The 19,825-nt window shown below is 43.9% G+C and overlaps 1 protein-coding gene and 1 pseudogene across 3 annotated transcripts in view; one reads left to right on the top strand and one right to left on the bottom strand.

Moving 5' to 3' along the window:
* OSBPL10 (oxysterol binding protein like 10) overlaps window positions 1-19,825 on the bottom strand; it is a 375,172-nt gene that overhangs the window by 64,818 nt on the left and 290,529 nt on the right. For all 3 annotated transcript variants that reach the window (XM_068558344.1, XM_068558342.1, XM_068558343.1), the window contains exons 5-6: window positions 19,489-19,699; window positions 1,142-1,296 (exon numbers count right to left, since the gene is read on the bottom strand). In XM_068558344.1, the coding sequence (XP_068414445.1) occupies window positions 1,142-1,296; window positions 19,489-19,699 (366 nt within the window). The remainder of the gene's footprint in view (window positions 1-1,141; window positions 1,297-19,488; window positions 19,700-19,825) is intronic.
* LOC137773568 (large ribosomal subunit protein uL23-like) lies at window positions 10,630-10,996 on the top strand (annotated as a pseudogene).

Below are 19,825 nucleotides of genomic sequence, written 5' to 3'. Positions count from 1 at the left end.
AAGAGCTACCTGACAGCAAGCTCCGACATCTTCTTAGTTGCCAACTTACCTTGCGAGGCACCCACACGTCAGCTGCAAGTGTTTCACCCTGAAACTCGGTGTACAGGCAGAGGCAAATACCTTTCAAAATCTCACATCCCCTATCGTTTCATACCCTGCAAAGTCACCTTACAGATACTGATGAAATACTTGCAGGCAGGCCGATCCTGCCTCTGGAAGACCTGAGCCCTCAAGTGGCCCTCGGAGAATAGAATCATGTGAAGCTTGGAGAAAAATTTCAATGGATAACCAAGACCATTTGATTGAAGAAGCTGCCTTGGGGCTTGCAATCTTACAAAATAGATTTTCCTCCACAATTTTCAGGCTAAAGTGATTTCAATTCAAATGAAGAACCACCTCTAACACATGGTTAAAGTAGGTCCCAGCCCGGTTCACGAGATCATGTCAACAGGACACATGCATCCAAAGAAAGAGAAAAAACAGAAATTCACTCATGACACCTGGGGAAATTGACAAAATGCAGGCTGTGTTTGGCTTCCCTCCAGCTGCCACTTAGAGGCGCAGTTAGTCACGGAGATTGCGCGGGCAGATGACTGGGTCCAGGGAGCCTGTGGGGGCCTGGCTAGCCCCGAAGGTCTGCAGGGCTGCTCCTCCCTGGACCTGGGCTAGTGCAATGCCTAGAAGAGTCCCGGCCACTGCCCCTGGGCTGGCCCGGTTGTGTAGCATGCAGGGATCGAGCATGGGAGGAAGGAGCTCATGTTATTAGCACAACCACACAAAGAAGCCAATATTCAGGGGAGCGACAGAATATATTGTAAGCGCTCCCATCATGTCAAGAGGCGTCACATTAGTGGGTGTGTTGGAGTTTCTCCCACATGACATGAAAACGACTCCCATTTCAATGAAAATAGGAGATTCCCCATCAGTTGGTTCACAGTTCACCCACAGCAGCTGCCAGGCACAAGAACAGGAGCGCCAGGCGTGCACGGAGCTGATTTTGTCTCCCTGGGCGATGCTTCCATTTTATAACTTGTCTCCTCTTAAAACCCAGCGATGAGCAAGTTACAAACATAATTACTCTACTTCTGAACAAGCGCTAACACAAGCCATGAAAGGTGCGAAGAGAGGCTGGCGAGCTTACCTCTGGCTCTGGCGGGCAGGTTTGTTCATCCTCCACGGAGTTGGGTAAAACGGCCCAGGTTATGCTGGCGCTGGCCGATGGCAAAGAGCCAAGTGTCCCATTTTTCAGCTGCTCTGTGGAGTGTGACTTAGGCCCGTGCCATCCCAGGATGCTTTCTGAAATAAAGACCTGAATGATGCCAAGTATTTTCCAAATCCAACATTTAGAGCTCAAGAAATAGCCATACCATGCTGTTGAAGAAACCCGACTTGAAGTGGGTCCCATTTTAAGTGGACCATAGTGGATTTAAGTTGATTCAGTGGATTTAAGTGTAGATTCAAGTCACCTATTTATAAACGAGTTTCTGCGTAATGACCATAGGCTGTGTCTCTCCCTGTCCTCGGACAGAAACAATTCGCATGTGCCGTATCTCCTTGAGGGTGTTTTTCTTATTTTTTTTAACTTTTCAAAAATACTTATAAATATTTACAATAAAAAACAAAAGTCAAATTGTATCAGGTATGGGCTGCTCGAAATGCAGTCTGAATGCCCATTGACATGATGACCACAGCTGAGAAAAGACGCCTGCAGTGTGATCACACCACGTGTGATCGGCCATTACATGTGGCCGAAGTCCATTCGGGTGGCAGAAGTCAGGAAGCCACATCATGGACGGACATGGGCATGGAGGATGGATGCGGTCATGCCATTCTAGCTACCGTATTGCTGTTAATAAAGCTTTTTTCTTTTTTTTTTTTTGTTTTGGCCATGCCACACGGCTTTTGGGATCTGTTTCCCAACCAGGGATCGAACCCAGGCCCTTAGCAGTGAACATGCAGAGTCCTAACCACTGGACCACCAGGGAATTCCTTATAAAGCATTTTTAAAATTTTCCCTCAACCCTTGGGAACAACAAAAAAAAAACCTTTCTAACTCTAATACTGATCTTTCCAAGAGTCATGGGTTATTACAGAATAGTTGTATATAAGCTTGCTAAGGGGGACAGGAGTGATCAGAGGTAGATTTCTTTACCCTGTAGCAATTCTGCCATTAGAAAAAGAATAGGCCTCAAACTCAGCTGAATCTGGAGCTTCTGTCCTCAGCCTGAGCGCAGGAGTGAGTGATGAAGGAAAGGTGGGCTCAAGTGCAGACAACCTCACGTGAACTAGAACTCAGCCGCCCTTCAGCACCTCAGATGCTGCCTGGCATCTCCTCATTCTCTCCCGGCTGCTCACGATGCTCAAGCGAGGCTGTTTGTTTGTTTTTTTTCCCCATTCTTCCAAGGGACGAGAGCCTTTGTGTGTGCTGTTTCCCCGCTCAGATTGCCATCCTCTAGTTCCTCTACCTGGGGGAGGAGATCTCCTGAGTAAATCCAGGGGTCAGCTCAACCATCACACGCTCAAAGAGGCCCAGGGGGACTTCGCTGGCCAAAGCAGCACCCCAGAGGCACCCCGTGTCCCAGCTGTTGGTTTACTGTCTTACGGCTCTTAGCACTCTCTGAACTCACCCTGTTCATTCGTTTATTGTCTGCCTTCCTCTTCTCCCTAGAATATTAGCTCCTTAAAAACAGGGACAATACTGCCCTTGCTCACTGCTGTATCCCCAGGACCTAGAACAGGGTCTGGCAAGGAGTGTGAGCTCCTTAAATCTGTGCTGAATGAATGGATGACCATTAAGACTTTCAGAGATGGTCAATTTCAAGAAGAGTGTATGTTTCAAAAAGCGTGTATGTCCATGGTGGAGAAGGGCTGGGGACAAAGCGGGACAAAGGGGGTGGGGGGAAGAGTTATTTAATGGGTATAGAGGTTCAGTTTTGCAAGATGAAAAGGGTTCTGGAGATTGGTTGTACAATAATATGAATGAATTTAACACTACTGAGTTGTATACTTAAAAATGGTTAGGACGCCAAATTTTTTTTTGAATTTTTGAATTTTATTTTCTTTATTTTTTTATACAGCAGGTTCTTATTAGTCAAACATTTTATACACATCAGTGTATACATGTCAATCCCAATCTCCCAATTCATCACACCACCACCTCCACGCCCCGCTGCTTTCCCCCCTTGGTGTCCATACGCTTGTTTTCTACATCTGTGTCTCAATTTCTGCCCTGCAAACCGGTTCATCTGTACCATTTTTCTAGGTTACACATATATGCGTTAATATGCGATATTTGTTTTTCTCTTTCTGACTTACTTCACGCTGGATGACAGTCTCTAGATCCATCCACGTCTCTACAAATGACCCAGTTTCATTCCGTTTTATGGCTGAGTAATATTCTATTGTATATATGTACCACATCTTCTTTATCCATTTGTCTGTCGATGGGCATTTAGGCTGCTTCCATGACCTGGCTATTGTAAATAGTGCTGCAATGAACATTGGGGTGCATGTATCTTTCTGATTTATGGTTTTCTCTGGGTATATGCCCAGTAGTGGGATTGCTGGGTCATATGGTAATTCTATTTTTAGTTTTTTTTCACTTTGTCTTTTTTTTAAATAAATTTTATTTATTTATGTATATATGTATGTATGTATGTATGTATGTATTGGCTGCGGCGGGTCTTCCTTGCTGCGTGCAGGCATTCTCTAGTTGTGGCGAGCGGGGGCTACTCTTAGTTGTGGTGCGCAGGCTTCTCATTGAGGTGGCTTCTTTTGTTGCGAAGCACGCGCTCTAGGCATGCAGGCTTCAGTAGTTGTGGCGTGCGGGCTCAATAGTTGTGGCTTGTGGGCTCTAGAGCGCAGGCTCAGTAGTTGTGGTGCACGGGCTTAGTTGCTCCAGCGGCATGTGGGATCTTCCCAGACCAGGGCTCGAACCCGTGTCTCCTGCATTGGCAGGCTGATACATAACCACTGCGCCATCAGGGAAGCCTTATTTTTAGTTTTTTAAGGAATCTCCATACTGTTCTCCATAGTACAGCTGTATCAATTTACATTCCCACCAACAGTGCAAGAGGGTTCCCTTTTCTCCACACCCTCTCCAGCATTTGTTGTTTGTAGATTTTCTGATGATGCCCATTCTAACTGGTGTGAGGGGATACCTCATTGTACTTTTGATTTGCATTTCTCTAATAATTAGTGATGTTAAGCAGCTTTTCATGTGCTTCTTGGCCATCTATATGTCTTCTTTGGAGAAATGTCTATTTAGGTCTTCTGCCCATTTTTGGATTGGGTTGTTTGTTTTTTTAATATTGAGCTGCATGAGCTGTTTATATATTTTGGAGATTAATCCTTTGTTGAATCTTTTGCAAATATTTTCTCCCATTATGAGGGCTGTCTTTTCGTCCTGTTTATGGTTTCCTTTGCTGTGCAAAAGTTTTTAAGTTTCATTAGGTCCCATTTGTTTATTTTTGTTTTTATTTCCATTACTCTAGGAGGTGGATCAAAAAACATCTTGCTGTGATTTCTGTAAAAGAGGGTTCTGCCTATGTTTTCCTCTAACAGTTTTATAGTGTCTGGTCTTACATTTAGGTCTCGAATCCATTTTGAGTTCATTTTTGTGTATGGTGTTAGGGAGTGTTCTAATTTCACTGTTTTACATGTAGCTGTCCAGTTTTCCCAGCACCACTTATTGAAGAGACTGTCTTTTCTCCATTGTATATCCTTGCCTCCTTTGTCATAGACTAGTTGACCATAGGTGCGTGGGTTTATCTCTGGGCTTTCTACCTTGTTCCACTGATATTTCTGTTTTTGTGCCAGTACCATATTGTCTTGATTACTGTAGCTTTGTAGTATAGTCTGAAGTCAGGGAGTCTGATTCCCCCAGCTCCGTTTTTTTCCCTCAAGACTGCTTTGGCTATTCGGGGTCTTTTGTGTCTCCATACAAATTTTAAGATTTTTTGTTCTAGTTCTGTAAAAAATGCCATTGGTAATTTGATAGGGATTGCACTGAATCTGTAGATTGCTTTGGGTAGTACAGTCATTTTCACAATGTTGATTCTTCCAATCCAAGAACATAGTATATCTCTCCATCTGTTGGTATCATCTTTAATTTCTTTCATCAGTGTCTTATAGTTTTCTGCATACAGGTCTTTTGTCTCCCTAGCTAGGTTTATTCCTAGGTATTTTATTCTTTTTGTTGCAGGGGAAATGGGAGTGTTTCCTTAATTTCTCTTTCAGATTTTTCATCGTTAGTGTATAGGAATGCAAGAGATTTCTGTGCATTTATTTTGTCTCCTGCAAATTTACCAAATTCATTGATTAGCTCTAGTAGTTTTCTGGTGGCATCTTTAGGATTCTCTATGTCATCTGCCTATCAGATGTCATCTGTATCATGTCATCTGCAAACAGTGACAGTTTTACCTCTTCTTTTCCAGTTTGTATTCCTTTTATTTTTTTGTTCTCTGATTGCTGTGGCTGGGACTTCCAAAACTATGTTGAATAATAGTGGGGAGAGTGGACATCCTTGACTTGTTCCTGATCTTAGAGGAAATGCTTTCAGTTTTTCACCATTGAGAATGATGTTTGCTGTGGGTTTGTCATGTATGGCCTTTATTATGTTGAGGTAGGTTCCCTCTATGCCCACTTTCTGGAGAGTCTTAATATTATTATATTTTTTAATTTTAGCAATTTCATGTATCTTTATTTATTTATTTTATTTATCTATGGCTGTGTTGGGTCTTCGTTTCTGTGCGAGGGCTTTCTCTAGTTGCGGCAAGTGGGGGCCACTCCTCATCGCGGTGCGCGGGCCTCTCATTATCGTGGCCTCTCTTGTTGCAGAGCACAGGCTCCAGACGCGCAGGCTCAGCAACTGTGGCTCACGGGCCTAGTTGCTCCGCGGCATGTGGGATCCTCCCAGACCAGGGCTCGAACCCGTGTCCCCTGCATTGGCAGGCAGATTCTCAACCACTGAGCCACCAGGGAAGCCCCTGGAGAGTCTTTATCATAAATGGGTGTTGAATTTTGTCAAAAGCTTTTTCTGCATCTATTGAGATGATCATATGGTTTATCTTCTTCAAGTTGTTAATATGGTGTATCACATTGATTGATTTGCGTATATTGAAGAATCCTTGCATCCCTGGGATAAATCCCACTTGATCATGGTGTATGATCCTTTTAATGTGTTGTTGGATTCTGTTTGCTAGTATTTTGTTGAGGATTTTTGCATCCATATTCATGACTGATATTGGTCTGTAATATTCTTTTTTTGTAGTATCTTTGTCTGGTTTTGGTATCAGCGTGATGGTGGCCTCATAGAATGAGTTTGGGAGTGTCCCTTCTTCTACAATTTTTTGGAAGAGTTTGAGAAGGATGGGTGTTAGCTCTTCTCTAAATGTTTGATAGAATTCACCTATGAAGCCATCTGGTCCTGGACTTTTGTTTGTTGGAAAATTTTTAATCACAGTTTCAATTTCATTACTTGTGATTGGTCTGTTCATTTTTTCTATTTCTTCCTGGTTCAGTCTTGGAAGGTTATACCTTTCTAAGAATTTGTCCATTTCTTCCAGGTTGTCCATTTTATTGGCATAGAGTTGCTTGTAGTAGTCCCTTATGATGCTTTGTATTTCTGCGGTGTCCACTGTAACTTCTCCTTTTTCATTTCTAATTTTATTGATTTGAGTCCTCTCCCTCTTTTTCTTGATGAGTCTGGCTAATGGTTTATCAATTTTGTTTACCTCCTCAAAGAACCAGCTTTTAGTTTTATTGATCTTTGCTATTGTTGTATTGTTTCTATTTCATTTATTTCTGCTCTGATCTTTATGATTTCTTTCCTTCTGCTAACTTTGGGTTTTGTTTGTTCTTCTTTCTCTAGCTCCTTTAGGTGTAAGGTTAGATTGTTTATTTGAGATTTTTCTTGTTTTTGAGTTAGGCTTGTATAGCTATAAACTTCCCTCTTAGAACTGCTTTTGCTGCATCCCATAGGTTTTGGGTCGTCGTGTTTTCATTGTCATTTGTCTCTAGGTATTTTTTGATTTCCTCTTTGATTTCCTCAGTGATCTCTTGGTTATTTAGTAACGTATTGTTTAGCCTCCATGTGTTTGTCTTTTTTACGTTTTTTTCTCTGTAATTCATTTCTAATCTCATAGCGTTGTGGTCAGAAAAGCTGCTTGATATGATTTCAATTTTCTTAAATTTACTGAGGCTTGATTTGTGACCCAAGATGTGATCTATCCTGGAGAATGTTCCGTGCGCACTTGAGAAGAACGTGTAATCTGCTGTTTTTGGATGGAATGTCCTATAAATATCAATTAAATCTATCTGGTCTGTTGTGTCATTTAAAGCTTGTGTTTCCTTATTAATTTTCTGTTTGGATGATCTGTCCATTGGTGTAAATGAGGTGTTAAAGTCCCCTACTATGATTGTGTTACTGCCGATTTCCTCTTTTACAGCTGTTAGCAGTTGCCTTATGTATTGAGGTGCTCCTATGTTGGGTGCGTATATATTTATAATTGTTATATCTTCTTCTTGGATTGATCCCTTGATCATTATGTAGTGTCCTTCCTTGTCTCTTATAACATTCTTTATTTTAAAGTCTATTTTATCTGCTATGAGTATTGCTACTCCAGCTTTCTTTTGATTTCCATTTGCATGGAATATCTTTTTCCATCCCCTCACTTTCAGTCTGCATGTGTCCCTAGGTCTGAAGTGGGTCTCTTGTAGACAGCATATATATGGGTCTTGTTTTTGTATCCACTCAGCGAGCCTGTGTCTTTTGGTTGGAGCATTTAACCCATTCACATTTAAGGTAATTATCGATATGTATGTTCCTATTACCATTTTCTTAATTGTTTGGGGTTGTCCTTGTAGGTCCTTTTCTTCTCTTGTGTTTCCCACTTAGAGAAGTTCCTTTAGCATTTGTTGTAGAGCTGGTTTGGTGGTGCTGAATTCTCTTAGCTTTTGCTTGTCTGTAAAGCTTTTGATTTCTCCATCGAATCTGAATGAGATCCTTGCTGGGTAGAGTAATCTTGGTTGTAAGTTCTTCCCTTTCATCACTTTAAGTATTTTCTCTTGCTGCTTTCAATAATTTTTCTTTGTCTTTAATTTTTGCCAATTTGATTATTATGTGTCTCGGTGTGTTTCTCCTTGGGTTTATCCTGTATGGGATTCTCTGCACTTCCTGTACTTTGGTGGCTATTTTCTTTCCCATGTTAGGGAAGTTTTCAACTATAATCTCTTCAAATATTTTCTCAGGTCCATTCTCTCTCTCTTCTCCTTCTGGGACCCCTATAATGTGAATGTTGTTGTGTCTAATGTTGTCGCAGATGTCTCTTAGGCTGTCTTCATTTCTTTTCATTCTTTTTTCTTTATTCTGTTCTGCGGCAGTGAATTCCACCATTCTGTCTTCCAGGTCACTTATCTGTTCTCCTGCCTCAGTTATTCTGCTATTGATTCCTTCTAGTGTAGTTTTCACTTCAGTTATTGTATTGTTCATCTCTGTTTGTTTGTTCTTTAATTCTTCTAGATCTTTGTGAACCATTTCTTGCATCTTCTCGATCTTTGCCTCCATTGTTTTTCCGAGGTCCTGGATCATCTTCACTATTATTATTCTGAATTCTTTTTCTGGAAGGTTGCCTATCTCCACTTCATTTAGTTGTTTTTCTGGGGTTTTATCTTGTTCCTTCATCTGGTACATAGCCCTATGCCTTTTCATCTTGTCTATCTTTCTGTGAATGTGGTTTTTGTTCCACAGGCTGCAGGACTGTAGTTCTTCTTGCTTCTGCTGTTTGCCCTCTGGTGGATGAGGCTATCTAAGAGGCTTGTGCAAGTTTCCTGATGGGAGGGACTGGTGGTGGGTAGAGCTGGCTGTTGCTCTGGTGGGCAGAGCTCAGTAAAACTTTAATCTGCTTGTCTGCTGATGGGTGGGGTGGGTCCCCTCCCTGTTGGTTGTTTGGACTGAGGTGACCCAACACTGGAGCCTACCCCCGGGCTCTTTGGTGGGGCTAATGGTGGACTCTGGGAGGGCTCACGCCAAGGAGTACTTCCCAGAACTTCTGCTGCCAGTGTTCTTGTCCTCATGGTGAGACAGAGCCACCCCCCGCTTCTGCAGGAGATCCTCCAACACTAGCAGGTAGGTCTGGTTCAGTCTCCCCCGGGGTCACTGCTCCTTCCCCTGGGTCCCGATGCACACACTACTTTGTGTGTGCCCTCCAAGAGTGGAGTCTCTCTTTCCCCCAGTCCTGTCGAAGTTCTGCAATCAAATCCTGCTAGCCTTCAACGTCTGATTCTCTAGGAATTCCTCCTCCCGTTGCCGGACCCCCTGGTTCAGAAGCCTGATGTGGGGCTCAGAACCTTCAATCCAGTGGGTGGACTTCTGTGGTATAAGTGTTCTCCAGTTTTTGAGTCACCCACCCAGCAGTTATGGGATTTGATTTTATTGTGATTGCGCCCCTCCTACCGTCTCATTGTGGCTTCTCCTTTGTCTTTGGATGTGGGGTATCTTTTTCGGTGAGTTCCAGTGTCTTCCTGTCGATGATTGTTCAGCAGTTAGTTGTGATTCCAGTGTTCTCGCAAGAGGGAGTGAGAGCACATCCTTCTACTCCGCCGTCTCGAACCAATCCAAATTTTTTTTATTTGTATTTTTACCACAACGTTTTTGTTTTAATGGCAAAAGGGCATCCATGTATCAGTCCTTGATGTCATTTTTAAAAAGTTAGAAACTCACAACACTAAAATCAAAGGCTGAAGGATGAGGTAAGGACAGGCTTATGAAGAATCCCCATAAATAATAAGGTGGATGGGGTTGGACTAAGAAAACCAACCCAGGGTTCCAAGATCCAGAATCTTCCCTAAGAAAGGTGGAAAGATACTTCTTACCTGTCCTGTTGACCAACTCCTGCTCAGAGACCTGAAGTTGGATTCAGATCTTAAATACTGGGCAGCTGTCTCATAAATACAGGGGTACTACTTTCTTTTCATTTTATTTTATTATACAAGTAGTAAATGTCCTCTGGAATAATTAGGAAAACTTAAAAAAGCACTAGGGGAAAAAATGAAATCTGCTCTCCTAGGCAATCAGGACAATGTTCCGTCCATTACTGCCACACCTTAACTCTGTCCCTCCCTCCCCTCCACACCACCATCATTCAGAGATGATAACCAGGAGACAGACAATAGGGCAGGAAGTGGAGTCTGGCCTGCTTGTGATACACAGCATCCTGAGACAAAGACCAGGACAGGAAGGGTGGGGGTAGCAATGCATGCTGGAAAATGCAGTTTTCTGTACATTCTATGGATTCAGAGCATCAAAGAACCAGTGAGGGAGGACAGGAGAGAAGACCGCCTCAGACCAGTCCAGCTGCTCTAATCACCAGCCACTGGTTTGGGAGTCTGGATAGAGCTGCCTCATGTGAGGATAAAGGAGGAAAATTCTAATATAGAGTGAATGAAAACGAGTGTATAAATCAATCACTTCCAGCCTCAAGACCAGTAGTGAGCGCCCCCGCACCCTCATTTTCTTTCCTTCTCTCAGCCCCTGCCCCTCCCAAAGCCAAAGCCAAAGCAAAGGCTTTGAAGGCCAAGAAAGCAGTGTTGAAAGGTGTCCACGGCCACAAAAAAAAAAAGAAGATCCGGATGTCACCCACCTTCCAATGGCCCAAAACACTACAGCTCAGGAGGCAGCCCAAATATCCTCGGAAGGGCGCCCCTAGGAGACACAAGCTTGACCACTATGCCATCATCAAGTTCCCCCTCACCACCAAGTCAGCCATGAAGAAAACAGAAGACAACAACACACTGGTGTTCACTGTGGATGCCAAGGCCAACAAGCACCAGATTAAATAGGCTGTGAAGAAGCTCTATGACACTGACGTGGCTAAGGTGAACACCCTGATCAGGCCTGATGGAGAGAAGAAGGCATATGTTCGACTGGCTCCTGACTATGATGCTTTGGATGTTGCCAACAAAACTGGGATCATCTAAACTGAGTCCAGCTGGCTAATTTTAAATATAAAAGTTTTCACTAGTTAAAAAAAAAAAAAAAAAAAAGGACCATATAGTGCTTGGGAAAAGAAACAGTATCCTCAGAAGGCTTATAGGAACAATATATCTCTGAAATTTCTAACATAAGGTGTCAGAGAAAACATCAGGAGAGGTGTATCCTCGCGACAATACAAAATAAGTAGCCGCTATGAAACAAGAACAGAGAGCCAGAAGAAGAAAACGGGCTGAGGTGAAGAAGGAGATAGAGGCAGAAAGGAATTATTATAAGGAAACAAAGTCAACATTAGCAGAATTAAGGTTAATACTGAAACGAGGAAAAAGTAGAATCAACAATGTAGAAAGTCGAGTAAGTAGTGTGTCAAGAAAATGAAGTTCTACCAGTGAGCAGCTGCAAAGGGCACAAGACCAGCAATGAGACAGAACATAAGACAGAAGATACACAACAGAGACCCTAAAGTAAAGAGATCAGATCAGTGGAACAGAAACAATAAACAGTGACAGAAGTAAAGAAACACAGCCCGAGCGGAAGAGAGGGCTTTGGGTTCTGCTGAAAACAGCCCACCTCAGTCCAGCAAAACCAAGGGGAAAAGACTCACATCTAGACACAGCTTGGCGATATTTTCTTAGGCTTTTTCTCACTGAAATTTCAAACACATACAAAAATAGAGTAGTATAATGACTGCCTGGCTCATGAAGTTTGGCAACATTTTTTAATTAAAAAAAAAAATCATGAGAAAAAATTTTCCAAGCATTTAGGCAGAAAAGTTAGACCTGCCTTAAAGGAAAAAAGAAATCATCTAGTCTTGGATTTTGCTGCAACACTAAACACCAGAAGGTGAATAGATGAAGAGAATAATGCAAATAAAAGTCTACAGATTTGAAGGTGGGTGCGGGGCTTGGGGGATAATGCTTATCTTCAGACAAATTATCTTTCCTCTGCCCAAAAGAGTCAGCATTTATTGAGCTTTTGCTAGGTGCCAAGGACTACCATATAAAATTTACGTGTGCGAACTCATCTAATCCTAATGACGACCCATGGGTAGATCCTATTATTATGTCCACTTGACAGGTAAAGAAACAAAAAGGCACAAGAGCTGATAAGTGTCAGGGGTAGAAGGGAGATGAAAGCCCAGGCCACCTGGCTCCAGAGCCCAGACTCTTAAACTCTTCACTGTCTGCCTTCTGAGCAGCGCTGCAGAGACTCAGAAAATATTCTACCTTCTGGGGGAAAAAACGACTTGAGGACATATCCCAATACATGAAGAAAAGAAGCAGAATTAAGAACTCAAGACTGGAGAAGTTGTATAAAAGGATTGGCAGTGAGCAATGAACCCAGTTGAACATAGAGCTGAGCAAGGCTGGGACTCAGGGGAGGTAAAAAGATACTTGTCTAGGGGTAAGATTTAAAGAGGCGCCAAAACACTCAGTAGTCAAGAGAAATGACATGTTCACGCAATATTTTTTAAATCAAAATTAATGCCAAAACAGAAGATGTCTTAAAGGACTCAGTCTCACCTGCCTCACACTGTCTAATCCTGTTTTTATTTAAGGTTTTGATATTTTGTTCATCCTGGATTTTTTGCATTAATTTTGGTTTAAAAATATTGCATTAAAACAGCATTTACCTTAATTACTTTGGCACCCTTAAATGTGTGCTCACGGTGGGTGCCTCACTTCATTTCATCCTGCCCCAGTCCTAGAACTGAATTTAAATACTTTTTATAAACGTGATTATACAACTACGAAGTTAAAATTCTTTTAAAGAGATTTAATAATCATCACACATTATTAAGTATTAAATTAATATTTAAGTACTAATAACAATAGCCCCCATATTATATTACCAAAAATTGGGAAGTCTATCTGAGAAACAAAGGAAATTAAAGTATTCTAAGTCTTCAGCACTAAAGGAGAGAGTGAAGACACAGTGTCATTCTTAATTTTGATGATTAGAAAAACACAAGTTAAAGAATGCTTATGAAGAATGCAATGTAACTACTACTAGAATTTACGTACATATTTTTTCCCAAAACACTAAAGAAAAGGGAATACAATCTGTGTAGCGAAATAAGAGGAAACAAGAAAAGCAGCATAGAAACATGAAAACAAAAAGCATAACAGAGGGAATTCCCTGGTGGTGCAGTGGTTAAGAATCCACCTGCCAGTGCAGGGGACACGTGTTTGAGCCCTGGTCCGGGAAGATCCCGCATGCCACGGAGCAACTAAGCCCGCGAGCCACAACTACTGAAGCCCGCTCTCCACACCTACTGAAGCCTGCACGCCTAGAGCCCGTGCTCCGCAACAAGAGAAGCCACCACAATGAGAAGCGCACGCACGACAACGAAGAGTAGCCCCCACTCGCCGCAAGTAGAGAAAGACCCAACGCAGCCAAAAATAAATAAATAAATTCATTTAAAAAAAAAAAAAAAGTGTAACAGAGACCGACAGAAAAACAACCATCAGTGTAAGGGAAAAAATAAATGGACTGCGTTATTCTTTTGAAAGATAGATTCTCAAGATTGTGTCATAAAACAAAATGCACGTCTAAACCATATTTCATTAATCGGAAGACACACCAATTTTCACATTTTAACAACTCTGAAGTTGGAGTTCATCTTATACTCAACGGCGTGTCATAGTTTAATTGGCAGCTTTTTCTTAGTGGCACAAAGGCTAATGGTGTGTGTTACTATTGATGTGTTTGACAGGTGAGAAAATATGCCTCACTTATAGAAAGTGACTCAGAAGGTCTAAAGGAGAAAGAAGATCACAAACATACCAGCAAGTACAAATGCAAAGAAGACTGCGATCAAATATTACCATGTGGCTGCTGACTGGTGGCCAATCAGGTAGCTGCATGTTAATTACCTTTCACTTTCTGGTCCACCTTAACCTTTCTGAGCAGGAGACCATCAAAGATGATCCAACAGAAGAGAGGAGGAAGACAAAGGATGGGATGTCCACCAAATGGCAAACCCAGTCCTTAAACCAGGCTTTGACACACACGCCTGCATCTCCTCACACAACATGCCTAAGTAGATAGAAGAATGCCAGGAAGAAGGGAAAAAAGAGCTTCTGGTTCCTTGAACCAACCAGAAGCAGAAAGAAAGCTACAGAAGATTTAACTGTGGGCTTTAAGGTTTGACCGTGGAACTGTCTTACTCTGTCCTTGGCCTCGGTTTACACCCTGCTTGAGTGCTGGGAGCTGCAGTGCCCGTGCCAGGGCTGTGACACCTCTGCTCAGAGGCCAGTGACAGGAGAAGGTCCCTGGAAGGTCCCTGCCTCTTCCTGTAACACAGTGAATTCACACCTCCCAGGTTCAGTCAACCTGAGAGGATTTTTCCCAAATGGAATAAGACTGACATTTACAAACGTGGGAAAAACATAAGGCATATTTGTGATGAAAAGCTGGGATGTTAGGATCTAACTGCTTTCTTTACGGAGGAGCTGCCACTCAAACAATCTGTTTATACAGTTGTAAAAAAAAAAAAAAATCTACCATCTGAAATATTCTGCAATGCTAGCTTTTCCATTTTCTCCATATGCTGTTTACTGAAGGAATCGTCGTCACATTTCTATCTTGGCTTTTAATCACAAAATAAGGGAGGGTGACTTACGTGGGACTCATTTTCACCAGAAGCAGCAGGTCTTGAGAAAGAAGGTATAAGAGACAGAGAAAAGCAAAGAGAATCTCTGAGTGGGGAAAAGGGATGAAGGTTGAGAATCTGAAGCTGTTTCTGGAAAAAAGCGAAGCAAAGCAGAAGGAAGAAGGCAACGGGGCAGAAAAGCCAAGAAGAGTACCTACAAAAATAGTGTCACCTATTTGACCCTTTTGGCCAAACCCCAAAATAGGAGGAACCAATGCAACTGGCTTATTAACTGGCAAGCCCCACAAATCTTAAAAGAGAATGAAAAAGTTATTGGAAGCGCAAGTTAAGAAGCACATGTTAAATTCCGCTCCGGTTCTCCTCTCTTCAATTACACTTGTTTTGATCTCTGGCCCTGATTTATGTCCAAGGGCATGGGCATGATCCAGCTATTCCCTGAGGCTCTACCATCCTCGCTCCAGCAGCTCTGACCCCAATGTTCTCTCCCAACGTGCCCTGCACCCACCATTCGTTGGTACCCAGCTCTGACCTCGCACTAGAACATGCTGGTCTGGTAACAGGTGTCTGCACTGACTTTGAAGCAAGTTCCCCGCATCAAGGGTGCAAGCGAGGAACTACCCAGAAGCACAGGCAGCAGACTACTCTGCCCCCAGACCACTTTAAGGTTCCGGAACCCCCCTCAAGCCCAGATTCCCAAGCAGCCCAGCCTTCTCTGGAGCAGCCCTGCCTGCCTCTCCACGTAAAATCAGAGGCGCACATCTAGACTCAGGAAACCAGATGCCCACCTGCCCCACACCGTCAATCAACTGCCTCCATCAAGATGTTGGAGGAGATCTAGTCACCAGGACAGAGGAGAGCTGCGTAACACAAGCCTTGACCAAAAAGCCAAGTTACTTTATTAATTTTAGCTACAAACCTCTTCATAAACAGAAGTTAAATGAAGCATTTCAGTCCTGCATATCTTAGAGGTAACATCAGAGACAGGCCCAGAGCCTGAAATGCATAGGTGGGAGCAGGTGAACACTCAAGTAATTCTGGACCTTGGTCCAGTTGCTCTGCGTGTTTGAAATGAAATCAGGATCAGGGAGCAACATTTGCAGACAAAGGCTCCAGAACCAACACATTCCCCAGAAGATGCAATGAGAGGCTACAGAAGATAAGTGCTGCAAGACCACAAATTAATTTTTGATTGTGAAGAGGGGCAGAAGGAAAAAAAAATCAGTGCAGGGGTCAGAAAGCATAGAAACTTCAAGAACAATTCCCATGGATACCGGCTGTGCTAGGGGATCTGCACCCCCCGCCCCAGGCCCCTTGAACATCTAGAGGAAACCCCAACAGAGGTTGGCTTTAATGAGATTTTGATTTCCATCAACCCAGCCTGGCACTCCTTGGTTATAACCATTATGTTTTTATCAGCGGGAGTCAGTCTGCTACAGCCTCTATCAACCTCAAGAGCCCTGAGATTCTAAACAAACACATTTTGTGGTGACACTCCCAGGGCTGCCAGATTCTCTTATTCTGCTAGCTTGAGATTCTGGAAATGCATTTTAACTGCAGGCAACTGTGATGCTTTGGATGCAGGAAGTAATTCCATTTTTTTCCCCAAATGTGTGGCACAGATTTATTATTTATTTATTTATTTATTTATTTATTTTGCTGCGTTCGGTCTTTGTTGCTGTGCACGGGCTTTTCTCTAGTTGTGGCTAGCGGGGGCTACTCTTCCTTGCGGTGCACAGGCTTCTCACTGTGGTGGCTTCTCTCTGTCGTGGAGAACGGGCTCTAGGCACGCGGGCTTCAGTAGTTGTGGCATGCGGGCTCAGTAGTTGTGGCTCGCGGGCTCTAGAGTGCAGGCTCAGCAGTTGTGGCACACGGGCTTAGTTGCTGCATGGCATGTGGGATCTTCCAGGACCAGGGATCGAACCCGTGTCTCCTGCATTGGCAAGCGGATTCTTTTTTTTTTTTTTTTTTTTTTTTTATTTACTTATGGCTGTGTTGGGTCTTCGTTTCTGTGCGAGGGCTTCCTCCAGTTGCGGCAAGCGGGGGCCGTTCTTCATCGCGGTGCGCGGGCCTGTCACTATCGCGGCCTCTCTTGTTGTGGAGCACAGGCTCCAGATGCGCAGGCTCAGTAATTGTGGCTCACGGGCCCAGCTGCTCCGTGGCATGTGGGATCTTCCCGGACCAGGGATCGAACCCGTGTCCCCTGCATTGGCAGGCAGACTCTCAACCACTGCACCACCAGGGAAGCCCTGGCAAGCGGATTCTTAACCACTGCATGTGGCACAGATTTAAAAGACACATGCAGAATGTTTTAAAACCTAAGGAGCTGTGTTATATGGAATGTAACTTCGGAAAGGGTTAAGAAGACAAAGAAACAAAATAACTCTTACGATGCTCCACGCTCTATTCTCCAACCTTCAGCCAAGTTCTTTGGTAAAAATGGCTAAAAACACACAGAGATCAGCTCGGTGCTTTGTGACCACCTAGAGAGGTGGGATAGGGAGGGTGGGAGGGAGACGCAAGACGGAGGAGATACGGAGATATATGTATATGTATAGCTGATTCACTTTGTTATAAAAGCAGAAACTAACACACCATTGTAAAGCAGTTATACTCCAATAAAGATGTTAAAAAAAAAAAAAATGGTTAAAAGGAAGGGAGGATGGACAAACGGGGCCAGGCCAGGGGTGGGACGGGGAAGAGCTGCAGAAGGCAGCATGGTGGGTGGCATAGTGTCCGCGACACTGCTCGGTCTCCCCCCTCCCCCCACCCCAATAGTCCTCATTTCAACCTGTCACCACATCTGATATTCCACCTCGAGCTTTGTCCCTCCAGGCCCTTAAAAACCCCAGAGACACAATGCAAATCAGGAACAAAAATTAGAAATTTGCTAGAAAGCCACCCTGAAGAAAGATGTAAGGGATGAATTTTAGGAACAAGAAAATGGGTCAAGCTTCTATCCACTCATTCTCGGAATGAGCCTGTTCGGTCGCAGAGGCTGGACGCACAATCTGGTGTGAAAGCGATCCTAGGAATCTTGAGAAGCATCCGGTCTAACACTGATTTGTACCCAAGCCCCAACGCACTCCCCGAGGCTCCATCCAGATCAGGAAAAGTCAGGGAGTCCCAGCATCAGAGTCCCATTTTTCAAGTGGAGAAGGAAGAAGGAGAAAAGCAGATTGGGTGCCTTCACTCCGTGCCTCGACACACATGCCCCTCCCAGCCTGTATCCTGTACCTGAATGTTTTTCCTTTTGTTACGGAGGACATTGGTGGAGCCATCAGCAAAATTTAGTAAGGCCTGCAGATTAGGAAGAGGACTGTATTCATGTCAATTTACTGATTTTGACCACTGCGCTGTTATTACGTAGGAGAGTGTCCTTTTTTTTTTTTTTTTTTTCTTTTAATGAAATTTACACTGAGGTATATAAGAGTAGAGATATATATCAAGTCTGCAACTTACTCTTAAGTGGTTAGAATATTATAATAGGCTTATATATACAGACAGAAGATAATGAAGCAAATGTCAAAAAATGTTGGCATTCAGAGTATTTGGAGATATGAGGATTTTTCATACTATCCTTGTTACTTTTCTAGACGTCTCAAATTATTTCCAAAAAAAAGTAAAGAAAAAGAAGATAGACCTGCCCTGAGAAAATTATGATGTGAGCAGGACAGTGTCCCTGGCCCCAGTTTGGGGGACCCAGAGTCCGCTGGGTGTTCCACTCTGGACTGAACAAAGGACCCCAGGCACCTGCCACAGTGGGAAGAGCCCACCTCTGGACGTGGCTCTGCCGTAGCTGGGTGGCCTCGGGCAGGTCATTTAACCCCTCTGAGCCAGCATCTCACTCACATGATGGGCATAATAATATCTACTTGGTGAAGATTTCAGAAAATGTGTAGCAAAAGCCAAATGCTGACAGAATCAGAGCTTAGTACATGATGGTGGGTATTACAGAAAGAAACCCGAATTACCCTTATACGGTTTACTGTAGGAAACCAACATCCCCGTTTTAACGTTGGTGAAAGAGGGAGGCAGAGGGGACTTGCGGGAAGCGTGAAATACAGACTGTCATAACCCAGCTATACTTTCCATCACCTGAACTGCCTCATTTCTCATTAATTAATTGAACCCTGGGCAACAAAGCTCCATGAGGCTTCAATTCGTCTCTTAATTCTAATACTTTACAATTCTATATGACATGACCAATCTCAAGCCATTTTCACCTTTATCGTTTAATTTAATCTTCCCTAGTATCTTTCTATCTGCTTATCGATTAAACACTTCAAAAGGATTGGAGCATCTTAAGGGGGGTTATTATTATCTCTAGCTTCTTGATAAAGAACTGGAAATGCTTCTGCTATGTATTCCAGAGAAATTCTCACAGCGGGCCCTGAGGGGACAGGAAAGCGGGGCGGGGGCGGGGGCGGGGGCGGGGAGGCGGGTGGCCAGAGAACAGGAGGTAAGGCGGGGGTCCATCAGGAGAAGGTGTGGAGCCAAGTGTTGGGGGACGCACTCCACAGGCACAGTTAGAAACAGCGGACTAGAGGCGCATAGCAATGCGTCTTGCAAACACAACACTGAGTGCAAAATTCACAAACGTAATGCAACGGAGAACGGCGTGCCAGCACGTCTCAAAGCAGCTTCAGAGTATTCATGGAAACACGTTAAATTGTGCATAGGATGGCAACTGCTAATGGGTAAAACAGAAATAAAAATATAGCCCAAGCGAGGTGGGGAAGTAAGAAGGGGTACGTGGAGAAGCGCTCGGATAAAAGGCGAGATGGATGGATTTAAAGGAGGAAGGCGAGGGCAGACAGACACACGCATGCGTACATCAGACAGCGCGCCCTTGCAGCCCCGGGCGGGCCCCCGGAGGTCTTACCCGAGGCCCCGGGCCTGTGGCTGGGCTGGCCGGCTTGGTGCAGGCTCTGCTGGAGCAAGCTCAGGCACTCCCCAAGGCAGCTGAGGGTGGCAGCAGAGGTAGCTTTCAGGAGCAGCAGGTCCTGGTCCAAGGCAGTGAGGGGCCCGGACCCCGGCAGAGACTCGATGGCGTGCACCAGGTTCTTCTGCTGTCCCTCCACCTGCGTCATCATCTGCGGAACGGGAAGACAGCGAGGAGGTGAGGGTCGAAGTCCTCTCTTCCACAGGCGGGGAGCCAGCGCTTAAACCACCGGTGTGGATGAAAGTGCGGGGAAAGTGGTGAGAGACGGCATCACCAC

The sequence above is a fragment of the Eschrichtius robustus genome, chromosome 12, assembly GCF_028021215.1.
Source record: "Eschrichtius robustus isolate mEscRob2 chromosome 12, mEscRob2.pri, whole genome shotgun sequence".
Lineage (NCBI taxonomy): Eukaryota > Metazoa > Chordata > Mammalia > Artiodactyla > Eschrichtiidae > Eschrichtius > Eschrichtius robustus.
Note: the sequence above shows the minus strand (reverse complement) of the source record. Positions and strands in the feature narration are given on the sequence as shown.